Source organism: Ciconia boyciana, chromosome 5 (assembly GCF_034638445.1).
Source record: "Ciconia boyciana chromosome 5, ASM3463844v1, whole genome shotgun sequence".
NCBI lineage: Eukaryota > Metazoa > Chordata > Aves > Ciconiiformes > Ciconiidae > Ciconia > Ciconia boyciana.
In genome coordinates, this window is record NC_132938.1 from 54,434,496 (window position 1) to 54,446,947 (window position 12,452).

Sequence of the window (12,452 nt, forward strand, 5' to 3'; positions counted from 1 at the left end):
ACAATTGTTTCTGAAAAGCCGTGGACTGGAAATAAACAGCTGCGATAGCTGACTTTCAAAAAAGATGTAAAATATAACAGTCTGGACAGCTATCATGTATTATGCTGGTTATTTTAGCCTAACAAACAGTACACACAAGAAATGAAACACTAGCAGATAGAGTACCTAGTCCAGCTCTTCTTGCATGCTGTAGGGAACTCTGGATTCAGCTTAAGAAGATCAAGGATCACTCTCTTGCAAGACTGATCTGAATAAATCATTGGGCAGTTTTTGACTAAAATGTTGCTTCTTTTTCAGATTAATTTACTTCAGGTTTTTTTAATAAGAAGCAACAGGAAGCTTAAAAAACACTCACAATGTGGTGGTGGTTTTTAATGGTCATCTACCTGGTGCATTAATCGATATTTGAATGCTCTCCTACAGCCTAATTCAAGAAATTTCAAAAAACATAATGTCTTATGAGAAGATCTTTCAAAATTACAGTATTTGTCTGGAAAGCTACAGATATGACAAGATCTAGACTTAATCATCTGGTTAACCTAACTTCATCTAAAAGACTACTGACCCATGAAGAAGGAAGGAAAAAAATACAAGTTATCATAGTTTTTTGGACTGAATTACAAAACCAGCAGTCAAAAAGAATATAGGGGGGAATATATCATGATTGCCATAAAAAAATTCATACAGTGTCTTTTAGGTGAAAAATGAGTTAAAATCGACAAGAATCTGAGCACTGATGCATGCGGTTAAAAAAAGCCAAAAGGCCATTAAAATAATATGGTACTGATAAATCATACAGCCTAAAGTTGTCTCAAAGTAAAATTAAGTTTAGTCACTGCTCCATGACAAAATTTTGTTAGCTGTTAAATTTTAGGACTCTGATGGAGGGCATGATTCTGTGCCGCACCATTTTATATCCGATTAGCACAAGTATAAAAAATGATGCAGAACATGAAGTCGGAGGCACTCCAGACTGCACAGTCAGCAAGTGAGGTGGGAAGCGGATACAAGCATACAAAGGACATGCAAAAAAATAGAAAGGTTTAGTATTTTTTCCCCAAGTTGGTAAACAGCATCTTTGTCACCGGACTTACGAGATTCATTACCAACTGGATGAGATATGTGTGGTCCTGACCTGGGTGTTTATGATACAAGACACTCTGATGAGTGAAGAGCAGAAAAATGGGCCAGCTGCAAGGGTGGTTGACTTTGCAGTCCCCCAGTTGTCAACCAGACACACATCTGAGTCCAGCACCATAAAGTTATGGAACACTGCTGGTGCCAATGGCTTTCCTCCACCACCCACCTCATGCATACACTGACCCACCTCAGCTCCCCACCAATCTGGGGACGGCAAGTGATCTAACTACTTTAAGCCTTTAAAAACTGAGATATAATGAGCTGCAGAGAAGTTTCCCAGTGGTGTGAAACAGGATTCAGTGTCACTGAATAGGTGAAACCCCAGCTCTGTTGAGGTCAATGCTAAACCTCTCCCTGACTACTGGGAGGCCAGGATTTCTACACACAATGTGGAAGGCAATGTAAATAGCAATACAATCATTAAATTTACAGATAACAGTAAGTAAGGAACTATTGCAAGCGACAATGAGAGACAGAAAATAATGCAAAAGATCCAGAGAGGGTAAAAATATGACTAGGAAATAAAATCCTATCAATTGTACAGCAGTTCATGCTTCTAGAGCAAAACAAGTTCCAAACATAGTTATTTAGTAGCAAAGAAAAGCAATAAAGTGAAAAAGATCTCAGGTGATCTTACTGCAACGCAGCAGATGTCAACTTGTAATGTGACACAGCGGCAAAAAGCACATCTGATTTCTGGGGCTGTATGGGACAAGGCATGTCAGAGCACGCTGAGGTGATATCCCCTTTCCTATCCAGCTCTAATGTGACTGCAGGTAGCAGGGTGTTTAGGGACCACAGCGAGATCTCAGAAATAAACACCTGAAACCCGGAGGAATGAGGCTAAACCACACAATGGCACGTACAGCAGAGAGGTACCCTATGACAACTGACAGGAAAAAGGAACAAAAATCTCTTGACAGATCTTTCCTTATTTCTCACTGTTTCTAATTTCCATTTTAAAACAAAAGGATTATGCCTTACCATAGCTAATGAGAACAGAAACAGATGCAGTAGACACGATATATTATACAGGAGATATTAATCTTTCTGCTTCAAGGCATAAACCCAACACTAATTGATGGGATTAGTAAACAACAAATTCCCCTGAAGACAGTTATTGTGTAGTCATTTATTACGAGCAATTTTCTACCTTCTCCTAGAGCAGGTGATGCAGGACCAGCAAAGCCAGGATCCTGGCCTGGACGAGTGCCTGTTGTAATCGAGTATTGCGATTTCTGTGTTATAGATCGCAGGAGATCCAGCACAAACACAGACACAGGCGAGCATACAGAGCAAGGGAATTATCTCTTCTAAAGCAGAAAGATCTTTGAGCAGACATCTTCAAAACTGTGGGCCAGAACCTACTTTTAGGCTCTTATCCAAAAAAGAACCCCAAACCCCAAAAAACCCCATCCACATGTGCTTCACTTTAGGCTGGCAGCAGTCTTGGGATGACTTACTAGATGGGACTGGGCATTCAGCTGAGCCAGTACGACTCCGAAGTCACTCCAGTGCAGGCAAGAGAGATGGTTTTGTTTTACAAAGATCTGACTGAGACTGAAATTCAATTCCCTTTTTAGCATTGCTATTAAAAGGCACTAACAGTAACTGAAAGGTCTTCAGATATTTTTAGATGTCGTCCCATCCCGCACCACTTATCAAGAACAGTCACCTTTTATTTAAAAGCATATAAACTTTTATTCACTATATCTGGTCCCTTCACAATCAAATTTGTGTTTTTAATGGGATTACTCATTCAAAACCGTCTCCCTGTAATAAGCCAGACCATATTCATTAAGGTAGCTGTCAGACAGCAGATGTGAGAACAACTAGAGAAATCTCTGCTCCTCAGTGGGCCTACGTTGCGCTCCCTGGCACCGTGCGTAGATGTTACAGGCAATCACAGCAGCTCAGGAAGCACAGGACAGAGCAGGGAGAGAGGAATGGCTAACTCATAGCAACAGATGGCAACCCTTCTACACAGCTTAGCCAAAAGTCAGAGGGAAGACATTTCATTTCTCCTTTAATTGCTGGGCCTTTATTTTTAGTATGTGTTCCTTCTTAAGTTTCAAACTTAATATTCTTGACTGACCCTGGTTCTTCTGCTAGTCTATCTTTAGAAGGAAAATTATCTGAAAAGTTTTCCTCCCCTTTTATTCATGCTCTGGTCTTTTTTATTTTGAATTTTTCAATTATAATGACTGGCACTTCATGAAATTGTCTTCTGGAGTTGCAAAGTAATTTTGTTTATGCAACTGAAATACAGAAGGAAGGTGGGGAAATGAGATGTGGAAGACTTCAATTTCTTTTATTTCACATCACTAAGCTTAGACTTTACTGGTGAAAAAGGCAACATTGCTCCTTGGATCAAACTCATTGATCAGCTGCGTGACTTTAATATAAAGTCGATACATACATTGTGAAGCCACTGATCCAAATCCTACCACGGCTCATGCGACTATTCTCTCTTTTAAGGTAGCTAATTTGGAAGTCGCACAATTTATGTGTGTCTTCCATCAAGATCTTCAGGAGCACTGCTTTCTCCGTTCTTCAGGGTTGTCACATTTCGTGGGCACGGTGACATCCACTCTCATTTGCATCATCTCCTGTGTGATGGATTATACAGGAGTGTCCTTCACGGTGCCATATTTAGTGCAGTTCTTGCCTCTGATTAGAGTATGCAAGAGTAGCTCCACCTAAAGCTGTGCAAGCTCGGCAGGGGTTCACACAGGAACACGGGAACTGCCATACAAGATCAAACCAGTGGTCCATCAAGGCCCAGACCCCGTCTAGCACTGACCAGTGCCAGATGTTTCCAAAGGAAGCACACAGCTCCACTAATTTAGCTCACAGCTAAATTTGTTTTTTAACCCGAGGCAGTCAAGAAAATCCTGAAGGTTGGAGGTTTATACTCATGCTATTTAATCCTTAATCATGTAAGACTGAGGCTCTCACAGATGCTCATGGGAACAGGCTCTTGCCAGGTACTGGTCACAACAACGTGTTTATTTTATAGGTGAAACCACAGCTCAAGAAGGCACCCCCCCTTGCAAATCTCAGTCAGTGATACTTCCCCAGACTAAGGGAGAGAGCATCTGATCACCATTGAAAAAGCTAATGAGCTTCAAGACAGAAACCTGCAGGTAGTTGTAAAATATTCTCATAGGCTTGTCAGTTTTTCAGTTGTATAGCTATACAAACACACATGCATGTATGTCTACAAACACACAAACACATATATACACACACATAGCTATCCTTTTCCCCACCGTAGCTACTTCATAAAGCACATGGACCTTTCCACGAGGTCAACATGAATCTCTCACACCAGCCAGGGATCAGAGCCCAGTAGCTGCTTGCCATCCATCCTGCTCCAAATATCAGGCAGGATGAGGATGAGCTTGCAGTGCGGGAGCAGGAAAACCAGCCTGCTGGAGTATCAGTCTAGGGAAAGAGAAAACCCACTGTGCCACAAGCACGCTAACACACTTAGAGAAAACAGCTGCCTCCAAGTGGCGTTTATTGCAAGCCATCAGAACCCCAATTCACGGCAGAAGGATAATGCTTTTAGGGTGACCCTCCTGCTCTCACATGCTTTGATGGATATGAAACGGAATAAAGAGAGTGTCTTGGAAAGCTCTCCTAACCAATCTGCAAGGCAACACCAAGAGTGATATTACTGGGTTATGAAGTCTCTCAAATGTCTGTACTACAAGTTTCAGAGACGAACTGGGGAAATGTATTAGGAAAACAAAGGAAGGAAAAGACAAGGGGAATTTGCAGGACTCTGAGGGATAACAGATTTCCTGTTTCAGCTTGACTGTTCAGAAGTCGCTTCATATTTCTACAAACAGTGTGAGCTAAATCTTAAGTTGCTGGAGATATGTGAGCTGTGATGGTACGCGCCCCTGTTGCTGCACTGGTTCTATTTAGGGTAGGCTACAGGGACCACATTCTCGCCTCAGTGGCGGTTGTATACCAAGAAAAAGAGCCTGCCTTCATTTCTGATTATAACACCCATTTTATAGTTTCCTATATGTCCCCTTCCAAACTACATCAACACAGGACAGGACTTTTCAACCCATACACATTTACACAGTGCATATGAATATAAATATAGGGTCTCACAGGGTTTATTGAACACACTCCAGTTACCGCTTGGCCACAAAAGCGAATGTCTGCAGCTAGTCCTTACTGTGGACTATCACTCTCTGCTGGAGTGCTGTAAGAGTGCAGCAGCCGTTTTAAAAAATAACTATGCTGCACACCAACTTGTGGTACCCATATGACTCCAATTATATGAAGCAACATCTGTGGCCCATGCAGTCAGAAGAAGAGGCTTTGACCGAGCTGCAGCTCTGCTACAGAAAGTGAAGTGTCTGGTAACACAGTCCTGCAGCAGGAGACCATTACAGCCGGGTGCTGGGTGCCACCCACCCCTTTCTGCTCCTGGGCACCTGGGGAAAGGGAGCAGGTAACAGGGGAGGACGTTACAGTCCTGCAGTGTTTGAGCCCTTTTTGGTGACTATTCAGTTCTGCGTGACCTAGACAACACCCGACGAGCTCCATTTTAAATGTCCTAGAAGTGGTTTGTTTCCATGAGCATGGAACGCCTGGCATGGAGAGCCTGAAGGGGGGCTGAAAAGCCATAAATCAAATAAGCAGCTGGGGTCTGTGTGCCCAAGAAGTGATTACCACTGCAATGGGATGAGCCCTGCGGTCCCGATGGCCAAGGCAGCCCGCTCTCTACTCTCCTCTCCTAGGGAAAGAAATAACTTCTGGAAGTCTTCATTGCAAGTGAAGATTCACACCTTTCCGTTCACTTCTGCAGGTGTACTTCAGCACACTTGCTCAGTTTGGCAGAGCACAGCTCCAAGCACGCTTTTCCCAATACAGGTTAACCTATGCTTCTATCCCCTGCTGAGTAACAGCTATCACAAAGCACGCAGAGGAGGCTTCATGACCCTCGAAGAAAATAAATCAGACTAGCATGTGACATTGGTTGTCCACAGCTGCATGAATAAGGAGGCAGAGATTCCCTCCATAACTGGCTGGAAAGAAAATTGCATATATAGCTCCTTCTAGGAATGAGACAAACTTTTTTTGGAAGAATTAGATATTTTTAAGAGGGAGATTTGGAGGCAACCTGATAACAGGGGATGCCCTCTGATTTTAATTTTTTTCCTTCTGCAGGAAAGAGCCCTTTTTCAATGCTGTTTATAAGTGTCTTTAAAACACAGACAAAAGTAATAGGAATACAATCAATACTAGATATGAACAGAGACACTTTTTCTGTAGCTGCAATTAGCTATTTTCAAAGAGCAGGTGATGAATAATGTATGCAAAAGGGTGGGTGGAGGGTTACTTATTTTTTCTTTAAGCAGATTACTTTAGCATGGGTGAAAGACTACCAAGCTAAAGACTGGTGTTCAATATCACGCAGTGTATAAACAGCTGTGGCTTAGCCCATAATAAAAGCCATTAAGGGGCTGAGCCAAAAAATGTATCTAGCTATGAGGAGGGGAAAGCAGCAAAGTACCGTGTAATGATTGCTTAGATTCGCATCTGCCATTCAGCTTTTGTGCGCATGAGTCCATTCTGCAGTGTAAGATCTCACCTTTCTCTTCATTAGATTTTCCTAAACTGCTTCAAACGGTATCTTGGCGTTTTCAGAAACTCTTTTTTTATGCCAAGACTGCCCGATCACTCCGTAGACATTAAGATCGAGAACATGAATTGGCCACACATGCAGATAAGAGGTGAGAATGACAGGGGTCATCCCAACATTGGCTCTGGGTGGTCCTCGGCATGCCTGGGGCTAAGCAGGATGACTGCTTGCTTACTTCTACCTCAGAGCAAGGAGGGGTGAAGGACAGCAAAAGCTTTGGCTCCATCCTCTTCACTGCATGGACTGACTAGCCAAGCCCATGAAGGGTAAAATAAAAATTCACTTTCATTGTAATAGGAGAGGAGATTTTCCAAGCCAGGTGGTCAGGCACCTGTCCCTCTGGTGAGCCGATTTGTCACCTTGCTCCTTGGCTCCCTTCTCCTTGCAGCACAGGTCTTTATTAAGAGATTACCTCACACCTTCTCTGCCGCACCAAACTCACGCTGGCACATTTTCCTTGCTTCTGGCTGTGATTCAGCATCCCCTCAGCTTGAGGGCTTGCTGCAGAATACAACTCAGTTAGAAAAGCAAAAGTCTGAGCTTGTTTTGTGGCAAAGTTTGTCCTTGGCTTTGCTTGCATTTAGCTCCAAGTCAGCAAATAGCTTCAATGCAGTTGACTTTGCATAAGCATATTACCACAGGTCTTTAGTTACTACATTTTTCCCATCTGTTAATGCACAAGCAAATAAAGGCAGTCTTTTACCTCATGTTCTCCTTCCTGTGAACTGTCACATACATTTCATAGACTCTCCCTTGTGGAACAGCCCCCGCTGGGATCAGCAAGCTTACTCCTGCAGAACAGAAGAGACACAAAAAATAAAATGGAGAAAAAAGAGGCAAGTGGGCCTATGAAGAGGAGTGACAGGAGAGGCAGAAGATGAAGCCTGTGATGCCAGATTTTCACCCAACCTCGCCACCAGACTCTAAATGACCTCAGCAACTCGGGACAAAAAGTATTTACTGCAACCCTGGCATCTCTGGCGGTCAGCTGTTCTGTTCTTACTCCTCTTGTGTGTTGGCACTGAAATAGGGGAGTGGAGAAGAGGATTTTCTTCCCTTCTATTTTATTTAAAGAGCAGACAGATGGTTATACTGCTGCTTACCTTGTAAAATGATGGAAAAACCAACAACTCGGACTAAAACTTCCAACAGCTGTAATGGGACATCTCTCCCTAGGCAATTCTTACTTAATTAAAATCAGGAAAGAAAGGCAGTGCAGCACTGTCCCAGGAAGCAACAAGAACAAGTTGTTTTCTGAAAGATGGCTTCTGTGACTGGCATCCTGTCCCTTAATACACTCAGCTTCTAATTAGACTACCAGGGAGACAAAATTGGGCTTCTTGGTATTTTGAATGTGCCTAGTCCTGTAGAGTGGCTCAAAATTCAGGTATCCAACCTTGAAAAAAATGTGGGCCAACATGCTCTGTGCCCTTTTCAGTGATGATTAGCTGCACACTTGATTACAAAACACCGTTCTTACATTACTGCAATTGCAGAAATGTAGCAAGTAACTCCCCAGAAGCAGAGGGTCCTGTCGTTACACGACAAACATGGCACACGAACCAGCTATTTCACTCTGCTGGACACGTCTCAGCCAGCTGTCTTTGCAGATGTGGATTAGCTGGGCGCCAGTGGCAAGGCTTTTAATACAGTTATTACTACATAGCTGAAAACAAACCTACAGGCAGGTTATTTACATATATACATATGCACAAGAGAGGCTTTATAGAAGCTTTACATGGCCCTGTCTTTCCTCTTTAGCATACATGGTTTGGTAACGCTGGTCCCCTCCCATGTGTTGGTGTACAGGGGCTCAGTCCCTTACCTGGCTTTCAAGGGGAGGGATTAGCTAGGAAAGCGTTTCCCACAAATGCCTTCTGACATTTGTTTCTTTACAGGCCTGTTACAACCTCACCTGTGCATGTATGTTCTCAGCTGTAACAGGGCAGGTGTAGCGTAAATGAAGGGCTTTGATCATATCACTAGGAGGATATACATACATCTAGAAGCAGCATGGAGGCATACATGGTAGCGGTAGATAGATTGATACATTTTACAAAACTTATTTTAATCATTTTGAAGGGATTACAGCAATAAATAACCATTTTTTCTTTACAAATTGATATTAATATCTGTGAATTAAATGTGACTAATAGACTTTGCTGACAACGTGCACCACCACGGCATAAGAAACCTGAGTATTAATATCTACCTTCAGCTGCTACTTAGAAAAATGTGAAATCCAGGATTGTATAGCATGGATTTTCAACATTGCTCAGCAGTCAGCATCAGATTTCTTTAAGTAGTTCAGCTTTCACTCACGTTCTTAAATTTAATAGCTAGTTTTGCCCCCTGTTCCACGGTAGCTCAGAGAGGAGGGCTACTGCTCACTGACCACTTTTGGCTGCTTCCTGGGCAGTGTGGGGCTGCATGCTGGAAGGACCAAACCACCTAGGTCCCAGGCCACCTAGGTGTTTTGCTTTCTCCATAACATCAACAAACAAGAAAAGATCCAGCAAAGGAGCAAGAGACAAGGGCAGGCACTTCCTCCTCAGTCAGGTCACTGTGCTGTAAAATGGCCAAGAGCTGACCGCCAGATGTAAAGGAGGAAGGCAGAATAGCTGTCAGACCTTGAGCTATCCCAGCAGGGAGTTGTGGTCTCACATGTACTGTGGTCCTACCTGGACTCGGAGCTCCAGAGAAACTGGGCAGGGGGACTCCTGACCACCATACAGCCTGCATATCCCCCACATCCAGTGTTTTATGCATTTGATTCGACCCCACTTCAGATGCTAATGTTGCTCTTCATCAGTATGCCAAACGCATGGGAACATCTAGGTGCTAAACTTCCTTTCAATGTCAACACTTCATTTAGGAACCAAACAGCAGTATGGCTCTCCTAAAAAATCTGGCTGCAAGAGCTGAGCTCTCCCAGGGCTGCCCAGGAGCTCCTTGGATGCTCTGAAACTGCCTCCCGGTGCCTGGGTGGCTTGAGGGGGCCCCAGCAGCCTGGCCTCGTACCATATGAGAAAGCCTGAGCAGCACATTGCAATTATATCAAAAGGCACTTGCTGCTCAGTCCCCCTCTTTCCTAGTTGTAAAACAAGTCAACAATACGTGTAACAAGGAGAGAAATAGAGAAAAGACACTCTTTGGCCTTATTTTCCTTGGGTATGTAATGTGTGCAGTAAAAAAACCTTCCAAAAATTAGTATTCTGCTGTCCTACTTCAATACCACACAGTCTGCAATGAATTTGAAGTGGAACAACCAATTTGTTTTTTAATTAATTTGTCCTTTTTATGTGTGATGACAAGATTGAGGCTTTCTGGCTTGGAGTCCTTTTTCTAGAGCTGCATGAAAGGAAAAGGTCAAGGATGCTGAATCTCACTTCACACAGGGAAGCTCTGAAGCCTCACATGTCTCAGAAAGTGGCTAAGAGCTCTGCAATATTCTGTTAAAAAGGTGGCCAGGACTTTGGGAAAAGAATACTTGAAGTACCTTGGTAGACCTGAATGGGGGAAAAAAACATGTGTTTGTTCCGAACAAAGAAAAGGCAGAGTCCCAGGAATGACCCTGCTTTTTCCTGCATAAAAGCAAGCTAACTCCAACTAAAAACACAAAACAACTGAGCCTTTAAGCCAACATGGCTAGCACTTACCTGAATTGGGAATTACTAGGTGACCTCCTAAAGAGTTGAAGGTCCCAAATGCAGTGCACGATGGGTCTGTTTGCCGAGCAAGGCTCTGGTTTTTCATATTCAGGGTCTCATTCTCCAGCAGAGACTGTGTAATCTGTGGGGACAGCTTGGAGGAGAAGTCAGAGAGGTCATCCTGGGGAGTGACTGCACCAGAGGTGTTATAAACCTTGATTTTCAGGTTGGGCAGCGGGTCCAGGATCGGAGAATTGGTCATTGGGATTTTATCAGAGACATCATGCAAAGCGTAAACAGGACCTCTGTACATGGCTGCAGCAGAAGTGAGGTCTGGTGGTACCGCCAGGAGGTCTGCATTGGAGATAAGATGGAAGAACTGTATTACTTTTCTATTCTGATGACTTTCTTCTGGGTAATGATTTGGGTTTGCATTCTGCATTTTGCATTTTGCATTTCATACCAAAGGTTAAAATACGCAAAGTCCTTGCAGACTGACCTTGGTCTCCTTTTCCATGCATCTCTCCAGTAAAATCCCAGGGCTTGTATTGCCCCAGCCGCTATGGAATCTAATTGTCATACAAAATTAGAGCACGTTTCTGCTCTAAGGATTTTTCATTGGGATTATTCTTCCAGGCTGCACTCAGATTTCCAGTATGACGTGCTTAGCTTCAGAGCAAGATGTTTTCCATACTCAGTAGATCTAGTTTTATTAACTAAAACGCCCTCCCTAAATGCTAAGTGAGAATCATTAACCAATTTATCTAATTGGCCTAATGATAGCGTTCCTGAAATAAAGGACAGAACAAACCTATGAAGTCATCGTGCCCATGACTCCCCGCAGTGGGGGATTAGTACCTGCATCACACTTTTTGGAGATTTGTTTTAAAAGTATCCCCAGCAAAGAAAATGACACTTCTGCTAATCTTCTACCTGAGAACTCTCTTGTCATCTTAACTCTTACTTTGATTTATTCTTTTTGGGAAAAAAAAGAGGAACTGTACAGCCTAGATATGGGCCTTGAAAAAGCCAGCACTAACTCTAGAGTGTTTTTTTCTGACCGATGAAGTCTGGAAATAATCAAGCTGTTATGCACCAGTGATAAAAATGCTTATTATTAAATGATGTTCTACCGCAACTTCTTCTACATTGTCTATCGAAAGTACAGTACTTCTTAAACGACTATTTATGCCTGTGGAGACAGGGCACAGTAAAAAAGGCTATTAGTGAAACAAAGAGGAGGAAGATGTGATAGAATTACTGTACTGTAATATCACTCCTGCGATGAATCCTGCCTCCGTTGTTTCTGTCATAGCTTTGCCTTTGATTTAAATTTGAGCTGGACCTGTATTTCCATAAATGTCTCTGTGTTTCACTCTTGCACTCATGCTCTCTCTTCAGAAGTTAAATTCCTCTGCTTTATGCTCTTGAGCACATCTGAAAAATGCCGACGTGGGTTTTGAGCACTTGACCATCAGAAACAAATGGATATAATCTTTCTCCCTTTTATGAAGTGCCAACAAGCATCCAGCAGATATCATTCATGCAGCCCAAGAGACCATAACCTTATAGCGTCTCCCTGAATTGGTCAACATGGAGTGAAATGACAACTAACCTTGCCTTGCAGCCTTGATGTTAACAGGCTGAAATCCCCCATTTAGCGCCGAGGAGTCGATAATATCTGACTCAAAGTCACGGTGGTTCTTGCGATAGACAAACAGGGCCACGACCACAGAAATAGCCAGGCACACGATCACGGCTATGACGATCCCGACGTAGAGAGCAACATCATCTGAGTCAGGAGCAGCTAGAGGGAGAGAGGCCAGGAACCTTGAAGAAATGTGCTCCTTACAGGGACTTTCAAGAAAATGCATTCTATTATTCTCGTTTCCTGCAGATATTTACTACCTTTTTTATAGGTTAATTTAAAACCCATTTCCAAAGCTGTATAACAGGTCTATGCCCTTTCGATGGAAAATTATCTTTGATTT

At 43.0% G+C, this 12,452-nt stretch overlaps 1 protein-coding gene across 1 annotated transcript in view; it reads right to left on the reverse strand.

Moving 5' to 3' along the window:
- Positions 1-12,452, reverse strand: part of UNC5C (unc-5 netrin receptor C) — a 269,375-nt gene that overhangs the window by 18,751 nt on the left and 238,172 nt on the right. The window contains exons 9-11 of the mRNA XM_072861768.1: positions 12,077-12,268; positions 10,471-10,815; positions 7,515-7,602 (exon numbers count right to left, since the gene is read on the reverse strand). Of these exons, the coding sequence (XP_072717869.1) occupies positions 7,515-7,602; positions 10,471-10,815; positions 12,077-12,268 (625 nt within the window). The remainder of the gene's footprint in view (positions 1-7,514; positions 7,603-10,470; positions 10,816-12,076; positions 12,269-12,452) is intronic.